The 27,310-nt window shown below is 41.3% G+C and overlaps 15 protein-coding genes and 2 non-coding genes across 17 annotated transcripts; 12 read left to right on the top strand and 5 right to left on the bottom strand.

Moving 5' to 3' along the window:
* Positions 1–29: 29 nt before the first annotated feature.
* Positions 30–2,351, top strand: WALSEDRAFT_40545 (Adaptor protein complex beta subunit; the record flags this gene model as incomplete). Its single annotated transcript, XM_006959899.1, has 2 exons — positions 30–1,716; positions 1,764–2,351. The coding sequence occupies 2 exons, from the start codon at positions 30–32 to the stop codon at positions 2,285–2,287; spliced, it is 2,211 nt and encodes a 736-aa protein (XP_006959961.1). The 3' UTR covers positions 2,288–2,351.
* Positions 2,352–2,392: 41 nt separating this feature from the next.
* On the bottom strand, positions 2,393–4,311 carry WALSEDRAFT_70191 (hypothetical protein). Its single transcript, XM_006959898.1, has 3 exons — positions 4,112–4,311; positions 2,501–4,065; positions 2,393–2,447 (listed from the first exon to the last, which is right to left on the bottom strand). Exons 1-3 carry the CDS (start codon positions 4,185–4,187, stop codon positions 2,400–2,402), a joined length of 1,689 nt encoding a protein of 562 aa, XP_006959960.1. The 5' UTR covers positions 4,188–4,311; the 3' UTR covers positions 2,393–2,399.
* On the top strand, positions 4,171–5,396 carry WALSEDRAFT_48234 (RNA polymerase). Its single transcript, XM_006959897.1, has 4 exons — positions 4,171–4,373; positions 4,419–4,570; positions 4,619–4,707; positions 4,758–5,396. Exons 1-4 carry the CDS (start codon positions 4,298–4,300, stop codon positions 4,864–4,866), a joined length of 426 nt encoding a protein of 141 aa, XP_006959959.1. The 5' UTR covers positions 4,171–4,297; the 3' UTR covers positions 4,867–5,396.
* A 3,408-nt stretch (positions 5,397–8,804) lies between these two features.
* Positions 8,805–10,403, bottom strand: WALSEDRAFT_61194 (MT-A70-domain-containing protein). The gene is made up of 2 exons (XM_006959896.1): positions 9,595–10,403; positions 8,805–9,550 (listed from the first exon to the last, which is right to left on the bottom strand). Exons 1-2 carry the CDS (start codon positions 10,394–10,396, stop codon positions 8,850–8,852), a joined length of 1,503 nt encoding a protein of 500 aa, XP_006959958.1. The 5' UTR covers positions 10,397–10,403; the 3' UTR covers positions 8,805–8,849.
* A 1,481-nt stretch (positions 10,404–11,884) lies between these two features.
* WALSEDRAFT_t77 lies at positions 11,885–12,017 on the top strand. The gene has a single exon. It is a non-coding gene; the product is annotated as a tRNA-Leu (tRNA).
* A 567-nt stretch (positions 12,018–12,584) lies between these two features.
* Positions 12,585–13,797, top strand: WALSEDRAFT_61193 (hypothetical protein). Its single transcript, XM_006959895.1, has one exon. The coding sequence runs from the start codon at positions 12,711–12,713 to the stop codon at positions 13,641–13,643; it is 933 nt and encodes a 310-aa protein (XP_006959957.1). The 5' UTR covers positions 12,585–12,710; the 3' UTR covers positions 13,644–13,797.
* Positions 13,798–16,704: 2,907 nt separating this feature from the next.
* WALSEDRAFT_61192 (hypothetical protein) lies at positions 16,705–17,376 on the top strand. The gene has a single exon (XM_006959894.1). The coding sequence runs from the start codon at positions 16,836–16,838 to the stop codon at positions 17,283–17,285; it is 450 nt and encodes a 149-aa protein (XP_006959956.1). The 5' UTR covers positions 16,705–16,835; the 3' UTR covers positions 17,286–17,376.
* Positions 17,377–17,875: 499 nt separating this feature from the next.
* Positions 17,876–17,986, top strand: WALSEDRAFT_t78. The gene has a single exon. It is a non-coding gene; the product is annotated as a tRNA-Arg (tRNA).
* Positions 17,987–18,537: 551 nt separating this feature from the next.
* WALSEDRAFT_61191 (hypothetical protein) lies at positions 18,538–20,254 on the top strand. The gene has a single exon (XM_006959892.1). The coding sequence runs from the start codon at positions 19,517–19,519 to the stop codon at positions 20,231–20,233; it is 717 nt and encodes a 238-aa protein (XP_006959954.1). The 5' UTR covers positions 18,538–19,516; the 3' UTR covers positions 20,234–20,254.
* On the top strand, positions 18,934–19,505 carry WALSEDRAFT_33649 (Rhodanese-like protein). The gene has a single exon (XM_006959893.1). The coding sequence runs from the start codon at positions 18,986–18,988 to the stop codon at positions 19,469–19,471; it is 486 nt and encodes a 161-aa protein (XP_006959955.1). The 5' UTR covers positions 18,934–18,985; the 3' UTR covers positions 19,472–19,505.
* Positions 20,255–20,301: 47 nt separating the features above from the next.
* On the top strand, positions 20,302–20,792 carry WALSEDRAFT_70184 (hypothetical protein; the record flags this gene model as incomplete). Its single annotated transcript, XM_006959891.1, has 2 exons — positions 20,302–20,626; positions 20,672–20,792. The coding sequence occupies 2 exons, from the start codon at positions 20,302–20,304 to the stop codon at positions 20,752–20,754; spliced, it is 408 nt and encodes a 135-aa protein (XP_006959953.1). The 3' UTR covers positions 20,755–20,792.
* Positions 20,793–20,806: 14 nt separating this feature from the next.
* Positions 20,807–22,022, top strand: WALSEDRAFT_58417 (DUF500-domain-containing protein). Its single transcript, XM_006959890.1, has 2 exons — positions 20,807–20,834; positions 20,883–22,022. The coding sequence occupies exons 1-2, from the start codon at positions 20,817–20,819 to the stop codon at positions 21,717–21,719; spliced, it is 855 nt and encodes a 284-aa protein (XP_006959952.1). The 5' UTR covers positions 20,807–20,816; the 3' UTR covers positions 21,720–22,022.
* WALSEDRAFT_10945 (hypothetical protein) lies at positions 21,936–22,121 on the bottom strand (the record flags this gene model as incomplete). Its single annotated transcript, XM_006959831.1, has 1 exon — positions 21,936–22,121. A coding segment is annotated over one exon (186 nt), but the record flags the coding sequence as incomplete, so codon positions are not given.
* A 160-nt stretch (positions 22,122–22,281) lies between these two features.
* Positions 22,282–26,424, bottom strand: WALSEDRAFT_61189 (hypothetical protein). Its single transcript, XM_006959887.1, has 3 exons — positions 26,102–26,424; positions 23,042–23,418; positions 22,282–22,994 (listed from the first exon to the last, which is right to left on the bottom strand). The coding sequence occupies exons 2-3, from the start codon at positions 23,393–23,395 to the stop codon at positions 22,374–22,376; spliced, it is 975 nt and encodes a 324-aa protein (XP_006959949.1). The 5' UTR covers positions 23,396–23,418; positions 26,102–26,424; the 3' UTR covers positions 22,282–22,373.
* Positions 23,455–25,680, top strand: WALSEDRAFT_61188 (hypothetical protein). Its single transcript, XM_006959889.1, has 3 exons — positions 23,455–23,536; positions 23,586–24,798; positions 24,848–25,680. Exons 1-3 carry the CDS (start codon positions 23,466–23,468, stop codon positions 25,577–25,579), a joined length of 2,016 nt encoding a protein of 671 aa, XP_006959951.1. The 5' UTR covers positions 23,455–23,465; the 3' UTR covers positions 25,580–25,680.
* Positions 25,867–26,356, top strand: WALSEDRAFT_21308 (hypothetical protein; the record flags this gene model as incomplete). The annotated part of the gene is made up of 2 exons (XM_006959888.1): positions 25,867–25,994; positions 26,038–26,356. 2 exons carry the CDS (start codon positions 25,867–25,869, stop codon positions 26,354–26,356), a joined length of 447 nt encoding a protein of 148 aa, XP_006959950.1.
* Positions 26,384–27,262, bottom strand: WALSEDRAFT_61187 (hypothetical protein). The gene is made up of 4 exons (XM_006959886.1): positions 27,015–27,262; positions 26,726–26,967; positions 26,568–26,676; positions 26,384–26,522 (listed from the first exon to the last, which is right to left on the bottom strand). Exons 1-4 carry the CDS (start codon positions 27,247–27,249, stop codon positions 26,470–26,472), a joined length of 639 nt encoding a protein of 212 aa, XP_006959948.1. The 5' UTR covers positions 27,250–27,262; the 3' UTR covers positions 26,384–26,469.
* Between the last annotated feature and the right edge of the window lie 48 nt (positions 27,263–27,310).

Below are 27,310 nucleotides of genomic sequence, written 5' to 3'. Positions count from 1 at the left end.
TTCTCTCTGTTAAACATCGAAGGCAGCAAATGGAGTTCTACCAAAAAGTAAAAATCCAGGAATTTAAAAATGAATTGAACGACAAAAGGAAAGACAAAAACTATGCGAATTTGAAGCTCAATTTAAAGAAAGTCCTTACGAATATCACGATGGGCTACGATTTGTCTCCTCTCTTCAAAGACGTCTTGCAGTATATCATTATAAAAGACATACAAGTTAAGAAGCTTGTCTACTTCTACTTGATCGCCTATGGTAAGCAAAGGCAGGATCTCATACACCACCCGATCAACCACCTTCTCAACGACTGCGCCGATAGGAATCCGCTCGTTAGATCGCTCAGCTTGAGGACAATGTCGAACATACACCTCCCCGTCGTTAGCCAATCTTTGTTGGACCCCCTACGTCACTGTCTATCGGACGCTGACCCTTATGTTCGTAAAACTGCAGCCATTGCAGTCGCAAAAATCTGGTTCAACAACCCCCAGCTAGTGGAGAAAGAAGGCTTGATTAGATACCTCCGTGATTTGTTAGCTGACAGTAACGCATCCGTCGTCGCAAACTCTGTAACCGCTTTGAACGAAATCGCAGAGAAATCAACAAATATCTCACTCAAATTAAACATCACAATAGCGAACAGGCTAATCAGCTCACTCGGCGAGTGTTCAGAATGGAGTCAAATATACCTCCTCGAGTCTTTGTTACACTTCACCCCTGAAAACTCTCAAGACGCAACTATTTTAGTTGAGAGGATTTCCTCAAGATTGCAACACTCTAATAGCGCCGTCGTTTTGACGTCGACAAAGATAATTCTCTACCTTTTCAATTACATAAAAGACGAAAGCGTTATCAACTTCTACTGTAACAAGTTGTCCCCACCACTTATTACACTCTTGAGCTCCCCACCAGAGGTTCAGTATGTCGCTTTACGTAACGTTCTCCTCATCATACAAAGACGTCCCGTCATTTTGAAGAACGACGTCAAAGTCTTTTTTGTCAAATACCTCGACCCAATCTACGTCAAGCTCGCAAAGCTCGAAATAATTTACCGTTTGGCTAATCAAAACAACTATGAAGAAATTCTCACAGAGTTGGTCGAATATGCAACAGAAATTGACGTTGATTTCGTCAAAAAAGCTATCAAGTTAATTGGTAGGCTAGCGATCAAAATTGAATCAGCTAGTGATGCCTGCGTTAGAAGTCTTTTAGATCTCCTCAATAATGATATCACTTATGTCACTCAGGAGGTTATCATAGTTTTTAGAGATATATTTAGAAAATACCCAAACAGATACGACAACTATATACCCGATTTAACATCCAATTTGGATGCAATAACTGACTCTGAAGCAAAATCATCTATGATTTGGATTATCGGTGAATGCGCAGACAAAATACCAAACAGTAATGAACTCCTTGATGACTTTTTATGGAACTTTATCGATGAAACAAGCGATGTTCAACTTTCACTTCTAACAGCAACAGTGAAGCTTTTCATAAAAACGCCGCATCAGGGTCAAGATTTGGTACCGAGGGTGTTGAATTGGGCGACACAAGATATTGACAACCCAGACCTTAGAGATCGTGCGTTTTTGTATTGGAGATTGCTCTCAAATGATCCGAATGCGGCAAAAGATATTATCTTGTCTAGTAAACCAACAATTAGTACCGAAGTGGATAAGATGGATAGGTCTTTGCTAGATAGTCTTTTACTTCATGGTAGGGGGTTTCTTTTATTTTATAGTGACACTCTAATTGTCCAACAGTTGGCTCACTCAGTTCTATCTACCATAAGCAACCTTCGGCGTTCATCCGTGGAGCTAAACCACGCTATCTTCCGGATTCACCAGCGCTAGATTCATATTCTAGGAGAGCGGCTCAGGCAGCTGCTGCCAGACACGACCATCCAACACCTTTACCTAGTGTACCATCTCCTGAGCATCCTACGGAAGAATCACCAGTTGGCATAACCCAATCGCCAACTTCAATGCGCCCTGTGTCAGTTGTAGATAACATCAACCCATCTGATAGTTCCGCGAGACATAACCTCGCAGCGGATATCTCAAGAATGTCAATCATCGATAGTATGTCACCAAGTCCATCACAGACTATGTACTCTCCAACATCACCAGTCACACCAGGTGCATACACTCCTCTAAGTGAAGCCAACACTGGTGGAGATGTCTACAACAATGATCCATCAAATCCATACGCTGCATTAGGTGATGCTTTTGATGATAGTCCTGTTTTGCACTCTAGTGACACTCAGTTAGATGAATTCTTAATTTAATATAGCTAAGTTAGCCAAAATAAGCAAGATAGCTTTTAGTAAAGGATTTTTAAACTAATATCACATTACAGTTTTATACATAATATATATATATATTTTCATAGCCGAGGTGTTAGCTAGATAAATAACTCATTGGACGTGGCTTTGGTACATAAGTATCCTATAAATTCCTTTGTTAGTCGTCATGTTTGTTCTTCTAAATAGTCTACCCACAAAACAACCACGACACCAGACGTAGCCATCGAAATCGACTTTTGCAAAACTGTCTAAACCTTTCGAACAGCCACGACATATCAGACATTTTTTGTGGTATTTAGTACCCGCTGGTCCAGGTGTGCATTCAAAAAGCGTAAGTTTGTCCCCACATGAGGGGCAACTGGACATACCCCCAAAGGCTGAGCTTGAGAATGGCGAGGAACGGGTAGCCCAGATGCTTTTCTGTTGCTTAGTTGGTGATGGCGTCTTTGTCGTCCGTGGAACTGGTTTCACAGCCGTGCTAGGGGAAGGTGTCAATGTCGCGTGAATTGGCGCCTTCGAGACACCCTTTGGTGGAGTTTTGTAAACGCTTCTCGAGGTATTAATGTCGTTCGCCACGTTTGTCGCCCTTAGTGGTGATTTACTTGGAGATGCCGGCATAGCACCACCGGGGAGACAACCGACATGTACTAGTTTACCATCTGAAGGTCTTTTCATCACTGTCATTTTATCACTTTCTTCATTAGCCAAGAGTGTGTTACATTGTGCGCACTTGACACACGCGGAATGGAAAACACCTTCTCCTGGTACACGCACGATTGTAGTGGTGATTTCCAATCTGCAAGATTTGCAGATGTCAGTGTTATCAATTGATTGCGACCGACTGCGAACTTGTGAAGGACGAGGGAATGTCTCAATAGAATCACGTTTCTTCGGTGGAGATGGCGGTGGACTTGCGTATTTCGTTACACCCTCGAAGCTCCTTCCTGTGACGATATCACGAGCGGAGAGTCTCCTCTCTTTACTTGTTTTGGACGCGACGTCGGCAAGACTAGCGAGACTGCCCTCCTTCTCTGGCGTGGAGTTTAAACTGACAGCGCTCATATCTGTCTCTAATTGTGAGAGTCTTCCACTACGTCTGCTTGGTGATGTCTGTGGTGAGACAGACAATCCGAGTCTGTTATTGAGACCCCGTATCGCTGGATCGAATGAGGTTGTCTTACGATGTTGCTTTCCCCCCTTCCTACGGGCTTCTGCACGTGCTACGCTGCCATCAAAGCAACCAGAGCAACATGGCCAACCAGAGAGATCTACTATTGGATCCTTCGAGAGATCAACACCACAACCATCGCATTCAAAACACTTCGCGTGGAAGATTCCAGCGGATGTCTCAACATACTTCCCTTCAACGCGTACCTCACCCAAGACAGCTTTTGAGCATACAACGCACGTCCCCTTAGAGAAGTATGCGACAAAGCAGTGATAGCAATACGCGCGTGCGCGTTGACTTCCAGCGTCGTCATCAGGGTGGATGTAAAGTGTAGCATTTGGAGCAAAACGTACAGCGCAGCTTTCACAGAATGGGTGAGTGAGTGGTGTCTCCGGCGACAAAACACTTCCTACGAGTTTTGTAAGTGTACCATCGGCAGTTTCCAATAAGGGTGAAGAGGGACATTCAATGTGCTCCTTTTTTGGTGCCTCCGTGTGATTTGTAAATACATCCTTTCTATTAGATGCTTTAACGTAGGTTCTTATCCAACTGTCTGACTTTTTTGATTCTGCTGGCCATTTCACTTGTCCGCCTGGGAGAATTAGAATACACGGTCTATTGGGTGTATAAATACTCACTGACTGCGCTACCACCACACTTCTTACACTTATCGCCCGGTTTGCAAATATCACCGCAACGAGAACAGAATGGCATGGATGATAGTCCTAAACAACGGTCGAGAAGGTATATGAGTTTGTTTATTAGTAATTTATAGCAAACGACAGAGGATATTCTCTTCAAGCACACCTCTCTCTATTACAACCATGTCTACTTCGATCGTATTCGACCATCTGTTCACAGTAGACAGCATAGACAAGGATGGTAAGAAATTTGATAGAGGTGGGTGATATGGCAATCTGTAGACGCCTCTAATAGCCTCGTCAGTCGCTAGAGTAGGCGCTATATCAACGACGCCAAATTTAAACTGCATAATCGATCTACCAATTGAAATATTCAGTCTATCACAGAATGAGAAGTTTACTTTGGCGCTTTCAACTAGCTTATCATCCGATAATGGTACTTCTGGATGGAGGCCCGTATGTCTGCATATCTGCTACAACAGAACAATCTGACGAACACCCTAGGGTATGGGAAATGAGGGTTTAGCAGCAGATTATGAATACGTTTGCTTTGGAAAAGTCTACAAATTCGACGAAGGCAAGCAAGAAATTGCGTATGTTTGATTAACACAGACGGGAAGACAAACTGATAAGGGTACTACAGCACAGCCTACATCTCGTTCGGTGGTCTCTTGTTAGCCATCACTGGTCACGTCAGATACCTCACCGATATCAGCGTCGGTGAGGACATCTACCTCCTTATCCGTAGATAAAGAAAAACCTAATTTATTAACTTTCTACAAAATCACTTCCTTCTTAATTCACTTTCGAGCTCTTCTCTCTCGGATGCAGCGAAAGACAACTCAAGTTCATTCGATTCGAGTTGTCCCTTCATCATTCTTGACTCTTCCTGCATAGCCTGTATCATCTGCTCATAACTGCGCTCGAGTTCTGCAATCTTACTGTTGTGCGCTTTGTGTAAGGCCTCGGTGGAAATGTTTCCATTGTTGAAAACAGACTGGTCGTTCACCTGCTTCAATTTTGCTTCCGTGGAGAGTCTACCTTCGCGCTCACTAGAGAGTGCCTTACGAAGATCGCCTACTTCAGTCTCCGCTTGTCTCATTCTCTTCAATGCTGCGTCAAAGTTGTTCGTTAATTCTTGCATTTTGTAGTTCCTGGCATTCAATTCATCGTTAAGACCAGCAGTCGCATCTGCCATACTCCTTTGAACAGCTTTCATTGACTCGAGTTCAGACATCAAGTCCATAGTCTTTGAGCGCGATTCTCCTAACATACTTTCGATAGATTCTTTGTCTAAAGTGGTGTTAAAATGTGTTATCATAAAGCGCAATTCACTTACGACTGTGGGCAGCGGATATTTGCATAACTGATGCTTGAGCCGACTCGTGGAGTGCTTCGATTTCAGATTTAAGACGGCTGACTTCTATAAAGTGGTATTAGACGGTGACTGCTGATTATACTAACACATACCTTCATTTGAATGCATTCCTTTCATCTTCGTTTCATATTCACGAAGGTGTTCGGCACTACCTTTGTTTGCCTCCTCAATTTGCTTCTCGAGTTGGCTAATACGTTGCACAAATGATGGCAACTCCTCTAATTGTAGTTGCAAACTGGCTACTTCACTGGCATTTGCCTCTACTTGGGCATTCTTCTCGGATAATTGCGTTTCAAGTGACTGTATGAGCTCTGCTGATGTTGAATTCGTTGATATTGTCTCGTTAAGGGTATGTACTTGTTCCGTAAGGGTGTCTTTCTCAAGTGTGATCGCTTTCAATTGTGCGTCTAATTGGGTAACGTTGTCAGCGTATCCTTGTAACTTTTGTTGATACTCTTGGGATTCAGATTGCGCGTCTTCGAGCTTCTTCTCTAATTCGGTTACAGACGTGGTGCCTTTCTCCATTTCACGAAGTTGCTCCTCATGCTGACTCTTAAGGGTGGTTGTATAGCTATCTTGTTTACTTATTTGTTCTTCAAAGGATGCTATTTTTTCCTGCAACTCCTTGATGTATGATTGAGAAGCATCGTGATCGCCGGAGAGCGACTGATATGTTTGACGCTCAGTCTCAAATCCAGCAATGCTATCCTCTAACTCCTTAATACGCAACTGAGCAGCGTCGTGATCGCCAGAAAGCGTTTGATGTGTTTGACGTTCAGTCTCAAATCCAGCGATATTATCCTCTAATTCCTTAACACGTAACTGTGCAGCATCGTGATCATTGGAAAGTGATTGATGGGTTTGGCGCTCAATTTCAAATGCAGCTATGCTAGCTTGTAACTCTTTGATTTGCAATTGAGCATCGTCATGCTCCCCTGAAAGTGATTCATGGTGCTTGATTTGCTCTTCGAGGGCAGTCAACTTGTCCTGTAATTCCTTAACTTCTGCCTGTGCCGCGTCATGCTCAGCAGAACGTGACTCGTGATGACTGATTTGCTCTCCGAAATTAGCTACATGTGCTTCCAATTCTTTGATGCGCGATTGAGCAATATCATGCTCCCCTGAAAGTACTTCGTGTTGCTGGATTTGCTCCTCAAAGGCAGCTGACTTTGCCTCTAACTCCTTAATACGTAATTGAGCAGCGTCGTGATCACCAGAGAGTGATTGGTGTTGTTGAAGACTTTCTTCTAACTCCTTGAGTCGTAATTTGGCAGCTTCATGGTCACCCGCGAGTGACTGATGAGCTTGACGATCAGTCTCGAATCCAGTGATACTTTCTTCCAACTCTTTGATACGCGATTGAGCAGCGTCATGCTCCCCTAAAAGGGCTTCATTTTGTTTAAGTTGTTCTTCAAGGCTAGCTGCATTGCTTTGCAATTCTTTAAGTTGCGATTGAGCTGCTTCATAATCACCAGTAAGTGCCTCATGTTGTTTCATTTGCTCTTCAAATGCAATTACGCTATCTTGTAATCCTTTGATCTGTAATTGAGCGGCATCATGTTCAGCTGAGCGAGTTTCATGTATCTTGGCTTGCTCTTCGAGGTTAGACATTTTATCTTCCAATTCCTTAATGCGTAATTGGGCAGCGTCATGATCACCAGAACGTGATTGATGTTGTTGGAGACTTTCTTCTAACTCCTTGAGTCGTAATTGGGCAGCTTCATGCTCACCAGCGAGTGATTGGTGAGCTTGACGATCGGTCTCAAATCCAGTCATACTTTCTTCTAACTCTTTGATACGCGATTGAGCGACATCATGATCACTAGAAAGTGCTTTCTGCTGTTCGTATTGTTGGTTGGCAGATGCTACACTTTCCTCTAACTCCTTGATACGCAACTGAGCAGCGTCGTGATCACCAGAGAGTGATTGGTGTTGTTGAAGACTTTCTTCTAACTCCTTGAGTCGTAATTTGGCAGCTTCATGGTCACCCGCGAGTGACTGATGAGCTTGACGCTCAGTATCAAATCCAGAGATCCTCTCCTCCAATTCCTTAATACGTAATTGGGCAGTGTCGTGGTCACCAGCAAGTGATTGATGAGTCTGACGTTCAGTTTCTAACCCAGCAATACTTCCTTCTAATTCTTTAATACGCGACTGTGCTGCATCCTGATCTCCGGAAATTGCTGTCTGTTGCTCCAGTTGTTCGTTAGTTGCAGCTAAACTTTCTTGCAACTCCTTGATTTGCAACTGACTAGTGTCGTATTCAGCAGAATGAAGCTCAAGTTGCTTAGATTGTTCTTCAAATGAAGCTACACGATCTTCCAACTCTTTGATGCGCAACTGCGCTGCATCATTGTCGCCAGACGATTCTTCTTGCTGCTGGAGCTGCTCTTGAAGGGCCGTAACATTGGCTTCAAGTTCTCTTATGCGCTCATCTGAGTCACCATTTTCTGCTTTTTCATTCAATTCTTCGATCGACTTGCTGCGTTCTTCCGCCAATTGATATTCGTGGTCCAATTTGGCTTGTATGTCGTTATTATGTGCTTCAGCAGCTTCGAGTTGTTCCTTGAGTGAAACAACCTCCGCATTCTCGTTGGTAACCTTCTCAAGCTCAGCTATGCGCTCTTCAGCTGCCAATTTCTCACTCCTAAGAGTTTCAATATCGCCATTATTGTTTTCTTCTAAGAGTTTCTCAAGTTCTGCAATACGGGCATCTTTGTCACCCCCATTAGCATTCTGGAGTTCTTCAATTTGGTTATTTAGGGACTCAATTTGTGCGTTGAGTTGTGCGATCTTCTCAGATGCAGGTATAGCACGCGCAGTACTAGGACGCCCACCTATGGATGATCCCGGACGTGATGGTATATCTTGTGAAACTGACGGTCTACGTGCAGGTGGTCTGGTCGTAGGTGAAGGTGCACCAGCAGTAGAAAGACGCGATGATGGTCTATTAGCTGGTGCTCCACCCACACCCGTTGTTCTCGTGGCTGTTGGAGATGGTCTTCCTGCTGCTGAGACTGACGCACGCCCGCTAACTGTTGTTCTATTGATTGGTGTCGTTCCTGGTGCTGTCCCTGTGGATGAGCGAGTTGTAGGAACTGGTCGCTTTACTGTAGTACTCGATGGGGCAACTTTCCTGACTGTTGATGGTGTAGAAGCCCCAGACGGAGGCACTCTTCGCGCAGCAGCAGTAACAGCTGCTCTTGGTTTACTATAAGACGCATTTAAACTTATATTTCTTTTCCCCTAGACTCTCAACTCACGGCTTATCTTCTTGTACTGGGGATGCCATCGATGAACACCGTAAAGAGGATAGTAATACAAATACACGTTAATACAAATAAGAGAAAAAACTATTTAGTTCCTGTTGCGATTTATATTGTTCTGATTGCTGTTTGATGGCGTCTTTGCGTGTCTTCTATTGTTCGTGTTCCCGTCAAATCCTAAACTTATCGGCATTTGCGGTGACAATGGATAGATCGTTCCCGTCGTATTAACTGGCGGATAATACATTTGTGGTACTGCTTGCACACCTTGGTAAAGATTACCGCCTCCAAACATCTGCATGTGAGCTTGTTGTGCCTGCATTTGCAACTGCATTTGTATTTGAAGCTGCACTTGTTGTTGCATTTGTTGCTGCATCTGCTGTTGCATATGATAACGCATTTGAGCGTTAAATTGTGGATTGTATGGCATGTTCGGTGGTGTACCATATGGAGAACCCACAGGACGTGTCGCAAATGGGGGCGTGCGGGGATCAGATTTCGGAGTTCCATTCCTACTATTGTTGTTTGAACGATTCGGTGATTTTGGTCGTAAGCTGTCGATTTCAGGCGTCAGTGGAACCAAATTTGCTTTGTTATTTGGAAAACGCTCTGACCATTGCTTACTGTCAAACATATCAACACCCTCTGGTGGACTATATGTCTCATTATTAGATCCTTTCATGCCGACGGTAAGCCATCCTCTGCGAGCATTCTCTGGTTCGCCGAAGAGGCATAATCTTCTGGTACCCAAACAAAATGTTTCTATAAGTGCCATCAGCTCGGATGGTTTACCTATATCTGGGTTAGACAGTACCAGATTTTTTACTCTTACTTACGACTTGCTGACTCTGCGATGATTGTATCGACATCTATATTGCAGTTCACAAAGTGTGAATCTAATGCACGCCGCACTGTGCCTCTAATACCCATCAAACAGTGTTGTTTTGTGCGTTTGAAGAGGTTATCAGGGACATCACTTGTGTCCTCCTCCTTGTGACCCTCTGGAGTAGTTTCAACCCAGATAATATCCTCGGCCCTCCGGAAGCCCCACTTAGCAAGCAATTCTCTTCCCTTTTCGAGACCGTCTTCGCCTCCACTACCAACCCAGACAAAGACGAAACTAGGGTCAGCGGAGAGGTTCCTGATTGGAAGAGTAGCCAAGGCATCCCAGGTCCACTGTCTGCCTTCCAATTTCGATGATCGTGAATTTGGTAACGGTGGATCAATCATGATAACGTCAAACTTGGTACCAATGTCGATAGCGTCAAATAAAGATGAGGGTGTTGTTGGAGATTTCGGTATAGCATCCACCAAATCAAATGGTAGGTATACCGGTGGGTAAGCGTACTCCTCTACTAAACTATCCTTCAGCTTGAGTAGCTGCTTCTGCCGTGGATACTCAGCGAATCTACCTTCTCTATGTGGATTTATAATCTGATCTTGTGGTCTCACTAGTTGGTTTACGTATGCCATACTGTAATCATTCCGGATGGATTCCTCATCCGTCAAGCTATAGCGTTGGCCGTAAACCTTTCTCTTTTGCTTCTTATCTTCTGGAAGTTTCGCTAAATACTCCTCCTCGTTATTTCTCTTCATAACATGATATCTCAGAAGAGCGTCTCCCTCTGACGAAATCATCAGAGATACGCAGTTAGCAAATTTTTTTAGCCCTGAAATTACTGCATTTGGTGATGATTAATTGATGGTTTTATCTGTTTCATATCCTATTTTTTCTCTCATTCTCGCTATCGAAACGTCATAGATGTCACACATACAGCAATATTAATATTTTGATAATGCACTCTGATGGACAGTGTTAATGACTTGCTTTATTTCATAATATACTCATTGTGATTGAAAATATAGTTCACTCTATGATTGAGTGCATTTAAGTCCTTCGCTAGTAACTGAAAGACACCCTCAAACTGGACATTGAAGTGGCTTTTACACTAATCAAATGAATACAACTTAATTAGTAATGCTAATAGTTACTTGATGTATCAGTGAATTCTGCGATAGTGTTACGCGTTGTCCGTTCATCAGTTAATGTCTTATAAGATACTCCCGCGTAATAACATCCACTTGCAAGCAAAAGTAACGAATTAATTAAATTTGCCTGGTTGACATTTACAGTCTTACAATAGTCTCAATCTACACTAATAACAAGAGATGGAAGATGAAATAATGTGTTTCAGGGTCGCGTCATCAGAAAATGTACAAAATCCCTCAACATGTTGCAGAAATCTATAGATTACATTCAAAAGTGAAGCGGGTAAATGATGTATTATCAATGAGCTTGATATTCGATCCAGCTCAAATAATAATACGATGATACACTCCCATTACTTTAAACAACTTTCATCACACATATAAAAAAAAAACCATCCGAAGAGTGCTTGTGAATTTGAGAGGATACCAGCTACTGCTTTTATTGATGCATGTACAGGGGCTCTGCAAGTTGGATTAGAATAGGTTAGGGCCTATGGTCCTCTTGATCGTACTGCGTCGCAGTGTTCCTCTTGTGCTTGATGTAACTTCTTATTCCTTCTGTCCCTAGTTGTTAAATGATGCTGTATGTTCAGCCCTGTATCGTTATTCTGACAGGTTTTTATGCCCTCCGGCAAAATCGTCCGATTTTCGATGATGATCGTCCATCATAAAATGATGATGATGATGAAATCTAAATATATTGTTAAGACGATACAAAGTTAAACTGCGTCCATCAATACTTCTTAAAGCATGAGGATTTGAATGGCATGTTGAATTGGTAGGAAGCGTTTCTTGACTAGTGTCGTAAAATGTCTTGATGATTTGCGTGTCCGGGAATTTTCTCGGTTACGCCGAACCACCGGAGTATCTTGGGTACGTAGTCAATTGTGGTTTGAAAAACTCGTAAAGGGCTTGAAGAGCTTGTGCGTTCCTGAGCATTGGACCTAATTCGAACCGAACGTTGATCTTGGTTATCTTTCTTCGCAAGGTGATTCTTGCCATTATGTGTCTTCTACATATAAATACTCTGTGCGAGATTCTGACATTCCGTGATGGCAATTTTTATACGAGAATTTGACGCTACTTTAATTGCACCATCATTGGGGTGACATCTGTCAGATGCCTCGATGGCGCAGCGGTGAAATGCGTTAGTCTGGTCCATACGGTGTGACTTAAGAAATAGCTTCAATCAGAAGTGATTTCAGCCACCCCGGCTGTGTGTTGAGTTCACATGGCTTAGCCGTCCTGGGTTCGAATCCCAGTTTCACCAGCTTTTTGGCCGTTTATACGGCCCAATTAAATCTTTTTGGTAATATTTTAATGACGACTAAATTAGCTATTAATTATTCTTTTATGACCATGGAATCCTTTGTAATAATCGGGATTTCTAGTGTTTCCAGTTGCAATAAAGCAATCCCACAAACGGTTGAATGTACCATCGTCATATCATCTCTTCTCTAGGCCGCACTTGTAAATTTTATGATTACTTGTATACTTCATACTTCCTACCACACCAACAGCAGTTTCCTTTGGGCCAGACAACAGTTGTGTCGGCAAACACATCACTTGGCCTGGTATGCTTAGCACACCACAGTACCTTATAACATAATATGGGCATAGTAGCAAAGAAGGTAGAAACTTGAGTCCATTTATACTCCCCAGATTAAAAATAAATAATCACCTTCTTTTTTTTCTTCTTTGATGTATAGATTGACATTACCTCCTCTGATCTCTGCAAATATGGGGCAATGATATCAGTGTTTCTTTTCTCTAAAATGTGTTGGTCTTGGCATCACTGATTTAAACAGCGGAAATGACTTTGCGCAGGTATGGATTATTATACGATTTTTTTTTTAAAAAAAAAGAAGTTTTAAGTCTGTATTTTGTGGTTATAACTGGTTCATATTAAACCATACCATCTACAACGACAAACTGAGACCGATACAACAATTATATCTTTCATATGAATTTTTCACGTTATATCTTTATGTTTTTTGGATCAGTCTTCTGTTCTGGTGCAATGACCTCATCACTCCCAAACGATAATGGAGTTTTGGGAAGTAATAAAGAAGCTATATTGAGTGATCCAGGCGCTCAACTTCGCACCAACACCGAACCAAGCTTTTTGGGATTTAACTCAATGTCACCAGTTTATCAGAGACCGGATGATCCAGAACCATTCCGTGTCAACACTTTCATACTTTTTGTGGGGATGCCCCTGGCAGCTATAGTGTTTCCTCTATGGGCTACTATGGCAACAGATTTTGCAACGGCCGCCAAAAACAAATGGATCCATTGGTGGCTTGGCGATCAACAACCGATTAAAAGAGATGGGTCTCCTGATTGGACGGTGGTGTCGGGCTACGATTGTTCACAGCCACAAACTTGTCTATTGACGGATAGCGTTGGAGATGCTACATTCGGAATACTGGAAGATTCAGAATCAACACAACCTTCTTCTTATCTATCATTTGACGAAGCCGGCAATGTAAAGTCTAGGAAAGTTAAGATTTCTTATCCCGATCCAAGTGGTAAAAGAGATATGATGTATTTGAATTACCGTTACGAAACTGCCCCAGGACATTCTGATACCCAACTATCTTATGACGAGGTATATAACTATGTCTTAGGATGTGCTGATGTGTCGCAATTAGATAAGTACGCTGATACAGGTGTCTTTTGTGGAGGTATGGATAATGGAGGGGATTGGCAAGCTTATATACAGTTGTGGGCTGAAGATAGAGACCACGAAGTGTTCATGAATTCCTTGATAATTGGAGAGATGAACTCTAACAATGTAGTACTTTTTGGTAGCACACTAATTGAAGCTGATTTGTTGGTTTGTAAAGTTGAAGCATGTCATATTTTGGTTGTGAAATATAAATACGTTATGTAATGATCATTAACATTTTTATCAGAAATTCTATCCATATTATGACGCTTGTGGAGTAACGCTTCCAGCTAATTCAACAGTCCCATCAAATCTTCATATTATAAGGAAGACTCTCGCATAGTAAACGTAGATAAGCTCCTATGTGATTGAGACACTCTATCTCAATTCCATCATGAAATCATAAATCAACGAATTTTTTTTAAAAAAAAAGAGCGCTTGTAAATAACATTTGAAGGACCGTTTCTCTTGTAAAAACCAGCCAGAAGAAGCTCACAGTCCAAATTATGAGTCATTACATGAATCTCCTCTATATAGCGACTATAATAATTTTGATATATCGCAACTTATATAGAACAAGCTATAAACAAAAATGTACTTTTATAATCACCATCGCTTTATGTTGGGCTTTAAATTGGCATTACAATAAATAATAACTCTGGTGCTTGTCATAGTACATGTTGACTAATTAGGGCTGTACGATCTATGCGTTCATCCACTAGGGATGAGGTGAACTTTATCCCTGCTTGAACGTAACAAAAAGCGCTAATTTCCGACTTTTATAATCAAATCTAGTACTAGTATTTCATCGAATGCTCACAGTTCTCACGTCTTTGAAAAGACACGAATGAAACGAGACATTTGCATTTAAAGACGAGGAAAAAGATTCAATTAAGAATATCGAATAATTTATCTTAAATGAGCGAACTCATGATGATTTCAGCTGCGGTGAGGAAGATTTAATAACTTCCTGCTTGCAGTGATCAAGGTGTTGTTCAGGAAGAAACAGTATATATCGAAATATATACAGATACTGACACTGTACATACAAAATCAGCTATTACTCTGATACGAACGTATCCCATTTACTACAAATTTTTGTGAAACTGAACAAGGAAAAAGATTATTGAGACATGAAAATTTCTCAGAGATAAAGTACTGTAAAAGAAACGAATCAATTATCAGTATGGAACATAATCGTATCCATACCAACAACATGATGCATGGTGCAATGCAGGTAATATTCAAAACTGCATAGTTCACGACGATGTTATAGTTCCTTGAGATTGTCGGTCAGCGAATTAGTTGTAAATACGAAGACAATGTGATTACTATTTTTGAAAATTCAAGCACAACGTTTAGCTATGTCACACACACTTTGTCGCTCTAGCTTAGATGTATATTGTTTAGACTTTCATAGGTCTCCCAACATATATATTGACGATATAATTTACATCTTGAAGTTAATAAGGCTATGAAATTCTCTGATCACCAGAATCTCTTAGCGATTGGGCCCTATATTAGGTACGTCCGCTATATCATTCCCTGATAAGATCCGATAATACTTCTCTTAAACAATAACCAATTTCTTCAAGAACTCAAACCAACACAAAGAATGGAGGAATCATGCAAGCTATACGCGCTGAAGATTTCAAAACTAGAGCTTTCTCAATCCTACTAACAGTGGTTTCAATAGGAACTGCTCTAGCGATAATTAGGCCTGACTCTGATACTTTTTTCTTGTTTGGTGGTGGATATTTTTGGCAGGAGTTTCGAGTATGGCAAAAACTTGTGGCTGGGCAGCTCATAATTTCCGACTTTGCTTTACTGGTTATGTACAAACTGCATTTGGCGCTTTAATATCTGTTGTGCCGTTTACAGGAATATTAGAAAGAAATTCAAAAGCGACGAATACATAATTATTGCTGCTGGTTTGGGTGTTTGTATCTCAATAATGATTTGTGGGCAAGGCTTCAAGTAGCCAATAGTGAAACACGATGAATTGAGAGCAATTGCTGGCAAGATTCCTCTGGAAACGTTGGATCTCATAAACAAGAGTATCGTAGCTAGATCTTTGAACTTTACCTTTATGCGTTGTTTATAACTGGGTAGGTTTAATACACTGATAGATTTTGAGGCTTTATCCCATGTATTACATTAAAACAGGAGCTAGAGATGACGAAATCAAATACATTGTTAAACCTTTTTGATAAAAAAAATAAAGCTTATTCCATAAATGACCGAAACTATTATCAATCATGGGGGAACCATCTCAGACAAAACAATACAAGTCATGATGGAAAATTAAGAAGGGTGAAAATACAAGACCTTAAAAAATATCCACAGAATTTTATTTCAGTTACTTTGGAGAGTAACATTACTACCATACTGCTCATATCAAACTTGATCTGAGTTTAAATTACATCAATGATGCTACCAGGTTACAGCAAACAAATCACCAAGTTAACTATAAACATGTTACTCCAAAAAGAGGCCAATACAGTTAATATATTTTCTTATCGCATCGGTTTCAAGTTCTGTTCATACCGTTAAAAAGATAGATACAGATAACCATGTACAACCTCACATTACGAGTGTGGAACTTGCATCCAGATCTCTGAGAAAGACAGAAAACAGGGGCAGTTTTATCAACAGATATGATAAGCAGCTCAAATTCAATGATCAAAATCCGAGACAAATCAAACTACGTCATGTTGCCTATAACAAGTCCTTCAAATAAGGCCCCAACTTTATGCTGCATTATTCGATCAAGTGTCAGACGAGAATATTCACTAAATCCGAATACTTCGAAACACCCAGTTGATGAGTAAAAGCTACACTCGTAGATACAATGAAATTCAATTTGTAATACAGAATTGTGACATCAATTAATTTGATACAGATAGGGTTTATACTTCAAGTTTCTCTTCAATATGCGTCTCGGCAAGATTACTCATAAAATACAACTCAAGACACAAATACAAAACATATCCAAGTGAAAATTCTACGGTATCGATAACAAGATTGTATAACCCAAGGTCTCGCTTACAAATGGAAAATTGATTTCAAAATTGATACAGATAAAATCGACAAGTCTTCTAATTAAGAATAAATATTTTTCTTTATAAAAGACATTTCAATTTCAAGAAGTGCTCAAAATAGCAACTTAATCATTACAATTTTACCTGATATTTCGAAAGCTTATTTGTGTATCACCAACATCTTATGCGTTACACTGTCTTATTACTCATAACTCTTTATGTTTCAATATTTTCTTTGTGTTTAGCCACATCCGAAGAAGTTACTAAATTTGGGAATACAACAGATTGGAACGATTGTTCAGATGATTGCTCTCTGGAAGTCAATGATAGTGGTGATTCTTTGACCCAAGCCGAGCAAACATCAGGAGCTAGCCGTATGGCCACACATATATATGCTTTAGGTGGTTGGGGAATTGTCGCAATATCATCAGTTGCTAAAATAGCTAAGTTGCTCGTCCCCCGCAAAGTGTATCCAGCTAATGATCGCTTACCTAAGAAAAAAATGTGCCAAGCGGGAAAGTTAGACTATACAGATAATCAAGGGCTGTTATATAATATTAGTATCTCCTTTGAAGTCAAAAACGGGATTCCATGTCATGTCACCGCTAATGGAGATGTAGTTAAACTGGCTATTGAAGGCAGCTTTGATCGGTTGCATCAGATGGGCTTTGCAGTTGGTTCAGTAAGATTTGAACACGATAGTGAGGATTGGTCTTCTTGGGTAGATATAGTCACAAAAGCCAATCAGCCTATCCCAGATCCTGTTGAGGAGGAAGATGACCGGGGGACATGGTGCTGGTTCTTACATCCAGTTGTAGAACAATAATAATCTGGATGGACACCATTTGTTCTGTTGAAGTATTTTGAAACTTACATAAAGAATATTATAGGGATATGTGTAGGAAAACATGTATAAATTAGAGTGCACTTGTATACCAATTAAAGAACAGAAATATATGGCGTCTGGTATAATTCGGAATATATAATCACATAAAATATATACATAAATCTATAAATTATATAAGAATGAATATCAGAAATAATCAAAATTGTTTATTCATTGACAATCGCAAGCTTACTGTAAAAGTTTGTATCCTTACCTATACTCCTGGTAAAGGCAAGTCAAAGGTCAGAGGTGCACACAAACATTCGACAGATACTGTTAAAAATTACAATGTCGTGTAAAGCTATTTAAGGACGTTTAGACGCTGTCTACGCAAGATGTAGAGATAACTTTTCGTTACTACGAAATATCATCATATAGAGCTCATTAAACAATGAAAAAGGCACAGTGATACATTTGCAGTCCGAACAAATTACGAAGCACCTATTTCGGCTGATTAGCAAAATTATTATTTTTGAGATAATGTATGTCTAAATATACGGATCAGGATGTGACGTCATGGCGCAACGGGCGCTTCAGTGGCTCAATGGTAGAGTATTGGACTTCTAGCATGATTGAAGGATCTTCGGATTCGAGATTAGCTGGCCATCCAAAGGTTGCGGGTTCGAGCCCCGTCTGAAGTAGTGGTAATCTACAACCAATCTTTTTGTTCTTTTTGGAAAGTTGAGAACTTTCCAATATACACAGCTTTCTATAAAAAATCGGATCTTTTTTTCGAAAACAGATGATAAAATGTGAAATGTCACGTTTTACAATCGATTTCTAAATGATTCAAATTGTATAACTTTGATGACTAACATGTTTATTAAATTATTGAACGAAGAGTTGAAGATGGTTTCTTATTATGAGAAATACATGCAGCGAGCGTAATCAAATTGATGTCAAGGCTAATGGTACTCTTCAGTAACACTCGACGGTGCCTTCAGGAGTGCGATTACTTGTTTATATCATACGCTTGAGTACATAGAAACAGATCTTTGCTTATCCTGGTAGGCTAATATTGCAACTGCAAATATTCTCGCAACCTATTGTGACGCAACTTTCAACATGTTTTAATATGTTTAAAGGTTATAAAATATATGCGCTATAAAATTATTAGAACGTATGACCATGTTTAAGGCCTTGTAATGATCATAACAATTATAAATAAAGATCTATGTTCAGAACGTTCAATGGAAGACCCAAAAGAACATGCAAAGAAAAGCGTCTGATGAAATTGTTGAAATAGGCCAAGGTGACTAAATAATGGATGATGCAAGTGACAAAACGCTTTTAGAAACAGATTGAATGAAAGACTGTCTCAAAAGAAAACACCACACAATATGAAGACCTTGAAACAATCGATAGAAGAAAGATCAACAAGTCATAGATAACGAGGAATTCTAAAAAACACGCATCATAGACATTGATCAATCGAGCGTAAAAGCGCTACTCTCAGGACCATACTGCAGCTACCATTAATCAGCCATCCGACTGACATCGCATAAGCATTTTCAAAGTTAATAACAACAAATTTAGGATCTTCTTTTTGTTCTTAAATTGTCTTTTTATATTTTAACTACATATACCCCTTTAAATGATGTATTATCAACAATAATGACGATACCAACAACGTTCAAGAGATGACAGACGAACACCCCATCAATTCGAAAAACTGGTGGCATGCGTATGGAGAGCCAAATACAGCAGTAAAGGAAATGTCAGTGGATGAGCTCGCAGGGCTCTACTCGAGCGGCACACCAGGTGTTGATTTCGTAGTTATTGACGTTCGAAGAGCAGATTTGAGTGAAATCATACCAGGGGCTATCAACCTTCCATCACAATCACTTCCAGCGACATTACCGTCTCTGTTACATTCCCTCAACAACGTCAAGAAGTTCATATTCCACTGCAACTCTTGCCAAGGGAGGGGTCCTAGAAGTGCAGGATGGTTTGCTGATGCGTTGAATAAACATCTAGACCACATTGGAGCTCACAATGACACTAAAGATCGTGTGTATTTCCTCAAAGGGGGCATAAATGCCTGGAAGGACAAGTTTGGCACTGGTGAACTCACTGGTCGCGGGAAAGCCTGGGATGGGAAGTCACTCTCTACTATACAATTGTAAATATGAGATTTAAGATATACACCTTCTTATCAAATATCCACCACGATGAATTTGTCCTTCACGGTTGGATTGCTAATAGGACAATCGAGTGTTATATTGTTGTTGATATTAATAATAAAGTACTTTATATTTAGTGATGTCGATGTCGCTATCGAGAAGAAGAGAAAGAAGAAGCTGAAGAGAGGAGAAGGGTTGGATGAGAATGTATACAAGTATAAGACCAAGTATGAGAGTGTAGAGTGGATAAATAGTCTCTTGAGCGGGTATTATGGAGTTTATAGGGAATACCTCGATAGCAACGGGGTAGAGATAATAGAAAACTTGCTCAATAGGAGATCAATACCATTGCTAGACAGAATAGAGGTCAATAACTTTGAAATTGGCTACAAATACCCGCAACTGTCGAATGCGAGGATAACAGAGAAGGGCGAATGTCTAATTGATTTCGATTATAACGATCAATTATTAGTGGAGACGTCTAGTAAATTCATAATAAACTATCCAAGAGAAAGACTGGCATCTATACCAATAGACATATCGATTAAACTAATACGCTTCAATGGGTGTGTGTCTATGTCTATAGAGGGTGGATATATGGTTGTATCTCTACATTCAAACTACAATCTCATACTAAAATGCCAATCACAGCTCGGTAGCAAAGCTAAACTGCAAGACATACCAAAATTGGAAGAGATCATAATAAACAACATAGATAACCTTCTAACGACAAAGTTCAAGCAGTTTAAAATTAAATTATTGTAGATTTTTTTATTTTGAATTGAATTGCAACCGAAGACCGGGAGATGTCCTGGTGTCTCAAGTATACGTCGATGACAGGACCTCTGCCGACGCTGGAACCCCGGGCGCTCAGTAGTCTCACAATAAATCAGAAGAGCATTTTAGAACTAAACGGGGAGAAAGATTTATTTGTATTCAAACTCGACAATATAGCCTGTCATAAACCAACCAAAGAAATTTACGAAGAAGAAGCATCCGATGGATCATCAAAATCTCAATTGGTTGCTAGCAAATATATCACAAACTCGTCTACGCCATCGCAAATGACAAATAGACAGCCACTTGCTTGTACCGGATGTAGAAAGCAGAAGTTGAAGTGCCTCGGCGGCAAACCCTGCCAAAGGTGTAATAAGAGGGGTAAGCATCACGTAGCTTGTTGAATATCTACCTAACAAAATGTAGGCATCGAATGCGTATATGACAGCGTCATCAGGAGACGCGGGCCAGATAAAGTTGCTGGTGGGAGGTTGAAATCTCTTAGTTAGCTATTTATTGCAGTATATTGTACTTTTACTAATACCCCATACCTTCTTAAAACGTAACTGTCATGTCTTTCTTGAAAAGCGTAATTAGATATTATACTACAGCAATATACACCTAACAGAGTCTATAGTTCGGTGACAATGCTAAGAAATTCTCAAATCAAGGTCTAAACCTCGCTAAGACAGGCGCCAACTCAGCCACAACATTCGCCGGAGATATTGCTAAGCGTCCAGAGCTAGACTTTAGTTTACCACGCGAGTGTGATAAAAGTGCGGACATTTTAAAATCATTTTTGGCCAACCCTGATGATCCGTCGTCTGCGCTGAATAGCATACCAAAAGCAGTACTCCAAAGAGCCAAAGGTTTGGCTGTATTTAGGATAGTCAAAGCGGGATTTATCGTTACAGGTAGAGCGGGATCTGGTGTCGTCATCGCACGCCTTGACGACGGAACCTGGTCTGCACCTTCTTGTATCGCTACAGGTGGTATAGGATGGGGATTGGCAGTTGGAGCAGATATCACCGATTTCGTAGTCGTGCTCAACTCCAAAGAAGCGGTAGAATCTTTCGCATATGCTGGAAATCTCACGATCGGTGGTAACATCTCCGCGTCCGCAGGTCCAATAGGTACTGGCGGTGGTGTACAAGCCGCCCTGAGTGACCCTTCTCCATTATTCTCTTACTCAATGTCAAGGGGTCTCTTCGCTGGCGTCAGTTTAGAAGGCACAGCAATCATGGAGAGAAAGGACACAAATAGTCAATTCTATGGTACATCAATTCCAGCAAAAGATATCCTCCTCGGTAGGATTCCTCCACCACAAATCGCTGAAAAGTTATACACAACCATCGAAGCTGCTGAACAAGTTGACGAAAGTGGCTTGCCATCAGAAGCTTATGTTCCACCACCACCGGAGGCTGCTGCAGGTGGTAAATCGAAAGGTCAGATGCTTTTCGACGCTAGTCAATAAAGTTGACTGTTTGGATATCAAATTTTTTACATCCTTAGATCCCTTTTCTTTGTATTACTTTTTGTCCATTTCTGCAAGCTTGTCTTGTATTTGTTGTATACGACTATCTGTTGATTTCTTCACTGTCGAGGACTTTTGTAGTGACAGGATGGTGTATTCTGGGGATGGTATTTTGCGACGTTTGATGGGTGTGTTGTCAGTGTTTTTGGTATACTCTACGATAAGTTTACCATCAAATGCGCGCTTATGGGATAGTTCTTTCGCTGTTGTTGCGTCTAGCAGGCTCTCGTACTCTATAAATGCATATCCCCTGGGGCGTCCCTCATAAGGGCCACTTGTATGATATAAATAGTCCAATTTCTTTATCTTCCCGAATGTTTTGAAATGTTTTATCAGAGTGTACTCATTAACTGAAGGGGGTATATTTCCAATGAAAAGCTTCACGTTTGGTGCGTTAGTCACAGATTCTGCTGATTTCCTTTTGTGTTGTTGAGTAATATTTGGCTTATCAGTAGCTGGTTTTGCTGGCAAACGTGATGATGACATGATCGTCGATAAGAATGAAGAATGAATGCTTCGTCAATTGAAAAAGTAATACAATGGTAATCTCATTATGCTCGTCGTATACGCTAGTACAGCATCTTACGACATTCCTTAATACTCGTAAAATCCTTTACCTGACTTGCGTCCATACTTTCCAGCAGCAACGAGCTCATCAAGGAGTGCAATGTTTTGTACCAAGGCAGGTTCAATTCCTGAGATATCAGCTTGGCTACCATTAGCTTTCTCTTTCCAGCCGTCCATTATATGCTTAAGGGTGTCCAATCCAATGAAATCGCAAAGTTGGAATGGACCCATAGGATGTCCAGCTCCGAGCATCATAGCGCTATCGACATCCTGTACACTCGCGTCCCCGCGCTCAACAAGTCGGATAGCCTCAAGGAGATAAGGTACGAGAAGACGATTAACGATGAAACCCGGTGTGTCCTGACAGCTTACTGCTTTCTTCGATAGACGCTCAATGAAGCTCTCCAAGATGGCCTTCGTCGAGGATGACGTCAGGGGTGTGCTGATCAACTCGACGAGCGCCATCTGAGGGACAGGATTGAAAAAGTGAAGACCAGCAAAGTTTTTCTTACGCGATTCACTCACGAGTGATGCAATTTCAGTAACGGAGAGTGAGGAGGTGTTTGTAGCGAACACAGCCGAGGGTTTCGCGACACTGTCTATAGCAACGAAGAGGTCTTGTTTTATGCGTACATTCTCAATAATAGCCTGTTATGTTGATAAATGACGTAGATGTTGAATATGTCTATACACACCTCAATTACGATATCAGCATCCTGAACTGCTAATTCAGGGTTTGTTGTGAGTTGAACATTCTCTAATATCCTCTTAGTGAAGTTATCCTGTTCTGCTTGATCAGTTGGGTGCTGTTTCTTGGCCACTCTGGTGAGACCCTTTGTGATGATTCCCCTGCCATTTTGTACTGCTTTATCGCTAACATCTGCTAATACTACCTTATGGCCAGACATAGCGCTTGATTGTGCTATACCGGCACCCATCAAACCGGCTCCAAATATGGTTACTCTAGGGTTTGGACTAGATGTGGAATAGCCCCTTAAATGACTAACGACAGTTGATAATCTTCTTGTTGCTTTATTTTGTAAACTCATTCTTTATTTTCTTTCTTGATAGTCGATATCTGAGATACGCGCTTCTGTGATTTAAACGATAAACTCAAAAATGGATAACGCACCGGCAGGGAGTAAAGCGGCGCGTGAAGCCCATCAGGAGCAGCGTATTCGACAAAGAGGGTAGGTAGATATTCATTTTAGTCCTATTTCACTAACTGTCGCGTGAAAGTGGCGAAATACACAAGTCAGCACCACTCAAGCTGAACATTCCTAAACCAGCTATACAAGAGCCAGCGGTATCGCCATTTGCAGCCCCACCAGATGTCAACCCTGCTTTCAATTCGCTCTTCAGTCAACTCAGTGCAACGAAAGGTTCACCAGTTTTCCGTGATAGTGAATCACCAGCTACTGGTAGTCCATCTTTGGGTAGAGTTAGTAGACTATCAGGTGCGCGTAAAGACAGTTCAGTGTCCCTATCAAGTAGAGCTCCTGATAGTCAACCGAGTAGGCGTGATGAACAGTTAGAGCATGATCTATTCCCCTCAGAAGCTTCTCAAAGTCTGAGGAAATCAACAGCAAAGAATACTCCAAGCAGTCGCCGTAGCGAGAGTATTAGGCACCCAGATAGCAGTCACAGCCGAAGGGATGACAGTGGTAGTATTGAGGGACGCGCGGGTAGTGCACAAAGTCAAAGTAGCAATGAGCAAACGCGTCTTTCATTGCAGAATCAGATACAGTTCGGACGTAATGTCAGTCTTGAGAAATCAACGCGCGATAGTAGCAGCGTTGAGAGGGCACAAAGAAGCAGTCTCGAGAAACCACTTCCACCATTGCCTTCACATGAAGATGACTTTGATACCATTCCAGAATCAGCCCAGAAAATGAACAGGCTGAAGAAAAAGGCAACAAAGTCACTCGATAGGTCTCACAAGAGGCCTCGTGTATCAGCACCCAAGGTTGCTCCTCCGCCAACACCACCTGAGGAGCTCGATGAGCTGGCATTACGCCCAAAGGAGCCAGCTAGAGAGGTACCAAAGGTTAGGAGAATAAAGACGAGTGAACCAAGACCTCCAAAACCACGGGATATATTCAAGAGACCAATATTACCACTTTCAAGAAAACGTCAAGGTGAACAGCTAGGACAGACAGCTAAAGAGCCTTCCGATAGAAAAAAGGTGCCAGATGAGATATTTGAATATAAAGCACTGATTGCACCTCCCAATGATGGTGTCGATGAGCTTATCGATGAGATTGACGCGAAACATAAACATGTAGCTGGTAGAGCTATCAATAGGTCTCTTACAATCGTTAATGAACTTGACGTCGTTTGGGAAATAGTCACAGATGAAATTGAAGAAGCTATCGCTCGGGCACAGTCAAGAACAATGATGCACGATTTGAGGCATATGATGAGTATCCTAGAGGTCGGTTTCGTAAAAAAGGTGAGTCGATTGTCTACATAAAACCAATCACGTCTGATTTGCTCGTTAGGTACAAAGCTATTACCACGTAATTGGATTACTTGCTCGCCTAAGCGCAGCAAAAACGCAACAGAAGGAATTGCGTGCGCAATTGCTAGCTACACAGACTTCGAGGAGTGAGATCGCGAAAAACATGGCTCAAAAGGAAAAAGAATGGCATTCGACCAAGAAAGCGAGACGTGAGATGGCGCATCTAAACATATGGTTGCATGATCTTGAAGAAAGCAAGATGGAAGTATCAGGCGAAGACGATGGCAGTGTTGATAGGATACCGACTAAACTTGGCGATGACTACATGAGTATATTGTCAGCCTTGAGGCTTATCGAACCTATGCACACGGATGGAGGGACAGACAGGACAATGGAGGAGGTTAACATGCTTTACGAGCTTTGCGAGAAGGAAGGTGTATTTGATGACGTAGAAGAGGAAGATGATGAAGAGGATATGGAGAGCGTCTCAAGCGTACATACGAGTGATATCGATTCGAGTGAACTTGAAAGTCTCGGCGGCGATAGTGATGGTCTAAGTGATGACGATCGTCCGGCTAGTTCAAGTACTCGGGGGATAAGCTCCAATAGTCAAGACGCTAGTATAAAGAGCCACGGTATAAGTCTAGGAACAGGTGACGTTAGCCCTTCTACCCGGCAGGATAGTATGTCTACTGGAGACATCAGTCCATCTAATCGTGATATTTCACCCTCAAGTAGTGTATCCTTGAGTAAGGGCGACCGTAATACATAGAAAGCAGCACAGAGAGAATACAGACTATCGAAACACACGAGGGAGGGATGGCCGAAGAAGACGTTCTCGAGGAGCAGAAAGAGAGAATAAAATAATGTACTTAATGTATTGTATGGATAATAATAATGAATTATTTAATTAGCAGTTTACTCTTTAAATAAATTTTTTATCTTGAAATCGTCTCTCAAAAGCGTCTCTCAAAAAATCTCATAGGCTAGTGCAGATACGCTCACGAGGTAAATCAAAATAAAAAAGCCTAGTAAATTCTAAATAAGCCATAGGACAGAATGCCAGCTAAGAACGCCAGCCAGACTACGAACAAGGCTTTGTCAGCTCGTAAGCAAACTCTCAAGGGTGGTCAAACCAACAAGAGCCGCAAGGTCCGCACTCAAGTCCACTTCTACAAGCCAAAGACGTGGGTATTCCCTCTATACTCTTTCTTTACTTACAATCGCTAGTCTTCGCCTCCCAAGAGATCCAAAGTACCCACGCAAATCAATTCCTTCCCGTGGCCAACTTGATCAATATCAAGTTATCCAACTCCCAGTTAACACTGAGGCTGCTATGAAGAAGGTTGAAGATGACAACACTTTGGTCTTCTTGGTTGACAGAAGAGCTAACAAGCGTCAAATCAAGGACGCTGTTAAGAAGTTATACGACGTTGACGCCGCTAAGGTCAACACCCTCATCCGTCCAGATGCTTCAAAGAAGGCTTTCATCAGATTGACCCCAGATCACGATGCTCTTGACGTCGCTAACCGTATTGGTTTGCTCTAAGCTTAATGGCAAGCACTGGCTTTTGTTTTTATTCATGCACGTTATTGTCTAAAGGCGATGGCTTTTTTACAAGATTTTTGTGTTTTGGAAATTTTTCAGTTTTCACTTTCCAGTCAATTACCGTCTCTGATTGGTATTTGGTGGAGTAACCCGAATCCAACGCCACCTGAGCGTTGTTATTAGTGTCTCTTTGGAAAGGCATAATACTCACATCCTAACAAGCCTTCACCACCCCATTGCTTATTTGGTACCAAAACAACCTCTCTCAGGGTATCGAAATCGAAAGAGTAGACATACAACCGTAGTGGTTTATCTGTGTGCTGTCTGTGCTTTAGTAGACGATCTCAAGGGAAAGAGAGGGAGGCTCACCATCTCGACCAAATCATAGAAATCATTCTCCTGTCTAAGTACGCCGCCTGGCCAACCGATGACCCAGTCACCGTACGGGACCAATCCAGCAGACTCTGCTGGGCTGCCTTCTATAACTTCGAGTATGTGCCAGACATTATCCAAAGCAGAATTAATCGCCTTATTAGCATCGCAAGCGCGTAAAGTGAGTCCCAATAAGCTACCATCTGTGTTCCATTCGATGGAGGGTATAATTTCGACGTCTAGGAAGCTAAAGTTGGTCTATGATGTGATGAACTAAGGCACTCACCTCTGTAAGACTGTCTCTTTGACGACCAGATCGTTAGTTTTATTGGTGTATTCTTGTGCTCCTGTACGATTTCCTCAAGTGGTTTATCTGGGAAATCGCCTTTGATTCCTAATGGTTTAGCGCTTGTAATGAAATCGAAGAATGGCTCAATAGACGCTTTATAGGCGGGTGAATTTGTTCTAACTCTAACGACGTGAAACCAGGTTTGGTCTATCGCACTTGTTTGATTTCCCATCGTTGTTATTAATAAAGGTGCTATATAATTTAATCAGACATTTAAAATATATTTATACACT

Source organism: Wallemia mellicola (assembly GCF_000263375.1).
Source record: "Wallemia mellicola CBS 633.66 unplaced genomic scaffold WALSEscaffold_21, whole genome shotgun sequence".
Lineage (NCBI taxonomy): Eukaryota > Fungi > Basidiomycota > Wallemiomycetes > Wallemiales > Wallemiaceae > Wallemia > Wallemia mellicola.
This window is presented reverse-complemented; position numbering and strand designations above follow the sequence as displayed.

What these genes read in the sequence shown, in the direction of transcription:
- WALSEDRAFT_70191 (XM_006959898.1), bottom strand. Translation starts at nt 4,187, where the DNA reads ATGCCATTCTGTTCTCGTTGCGGTGATATTTGCAAACCGGGCGATAAG. An exon ending in GTGTGGTGGTAGCGCAGTCA is followed by an intron (nt 4,066 to 4,111) that starts GTGAGTATTTAT and finishes TAATTCTCCCAG; the next exon opens with GCGGACAAGTGAAATGGCCA. An exon ending in TCTGGTGTCGTGGTTGTTTT is followed by an intron (nt 2,448 to 2,500) that starts GTGGGTAGACTA and finishes AGGAATTTATAG; the next exon opens with GATACTTATGTACCAAAGCC.
- WALSEDRAFT_48234 (XM_006959897.1), top strand. Translation starts at nt 4,298, where the DNA reads ATGTCTACTTCGATCGTATTCGACCATCTGTTCACAGTAGACAGCATA. An exon ending in TGGTAAGAAATTTGATAGAG is followed by an intron (nt 4,374 to 4,418) that starts GTGGGTGATATG and finishes TAGCCTCGTCAG; the next exon opens with TCGCTAGAGTAGGCGCTATA. An exon ending in GAAGGCAAGCAAGAAATTGC is followed by an intron (nt 4,708 to 4,757) that starts GTATGTTTGATT and finishes AGGGTACTACAG; the next exon opens with CACAGCCTACATCTCGTTCG.
- WALSEDRAFT_61194 (XM_006959896.1), bottom strand. Translation starts at nt 10,396, where the DNA reads ATGATTTCGTCAGAGGGAGACGCTCTTCTGAGATATCATGTTATGAAG. An exon ending in CATCGCAGAGTCAGCAAGTC is followed by an intron (nt 9,551 to 9,594) that starts GTAAGTAAGAGT and finishes ACCCAGATATAG; the next exon opens with GTAAACCATCCGAGCTGATG.
- WALSEDRAFT_61193 (XM_006959895.1), top strand. Translation starts at nt 12,711, where the DNA reads ATGAATTTTTCACGTTATATCTTTATGTTTTTTGGATCAGTCTTCTGT.
- WALSEDRAFT_61192 (XM_006959894.1), top strand. Translation starts at nt 16,836, where the DNA reads ATGGCCACACATATATATGCTTTAGGTGGTTGGGGAATTGTCGCAATA.
- WALSEDRAFT_33649 (XM_006959893.1), top strand. Translation starts at nt 18,986, where the DNA reads ATGACAGACGAACACCCCATCAATTCGAAAAACTGGTGGCATGCGTAT.
- WALSEDRAFT_61191 (XM_006959892.1), top strand. Translation starts at nt 19,517, where the DNA reads ATGAATTTGTCCTTCACGGTTGGATTGCTAATAGGACAATCGAGTGTT.
- WALSEDRAFT_61189 (XM_006959887.1), bottom strand. Translation starts at nt 23,395, where the DNA reads ATGAGTTTACAAAATAAAGCAACAAGAAGATTATCAACTGTCGTTAGT. An exon ending in ATGCTGATATCGTAATTGAG is followed by an intron (nt 22,995 to 23,041) that starts GTGTGTATAGAC and finishes TCAACATAACAG; the next exon opens with GCTATTATTGAGAATGTACG.
- WALSEDRAFT_61188 (XM_006959889.1), top strand. Translation starts at nt 23,466, where the DNA reads ATGGATAACGCACCGGCAGGGAGTAAAGCGGCGCGTGAAGCCCATCAG. An exon ending in CAGCGTATTCGACAAAGAGG is followed by an intron (nt 23,537 to 23,585) that starts GTAGGTAGATAT and finishes GTCGCGTGAAAG; the next exon opens with TGGCGAAATACACAAGTCAG. An exon ending in AGGTCGGTTTCGTAAAAAAG is followed by an intron (nt 24,799 to 24,847) that starts GTGAGTCGATTG and finishes TTTGCTCGTTAG; the next exon opens with GTACAAAGCTATTACCACGT.
- WALSEDRAFT_61187 (XM_006959886.1), bottom strand. Translation starts at nt 27,249, where the DNA reads ATGGGAAATCAAACAAGTGCGATAGACCAAACCTGGTTTCACGTCGTT. An exon ending in AAAGAGACAGTCTTACAGAG is followed by an intron (nt 26,968 to 27,014) that starts GTGAGTGCCTTA and finishes TTAGCTTCCTAG; the next exon opens with ACGTCGAAATTATACCCTCC. An exon ending in TGGTGAAGGCTTGTTAGGAT is followed by an intron (nt 26,523 to 26,567) that starts GTGAGTATTATG and finishes AACAACGCTCAG; the next exon opens with GTGGCGTTGGATTCGGGTTA.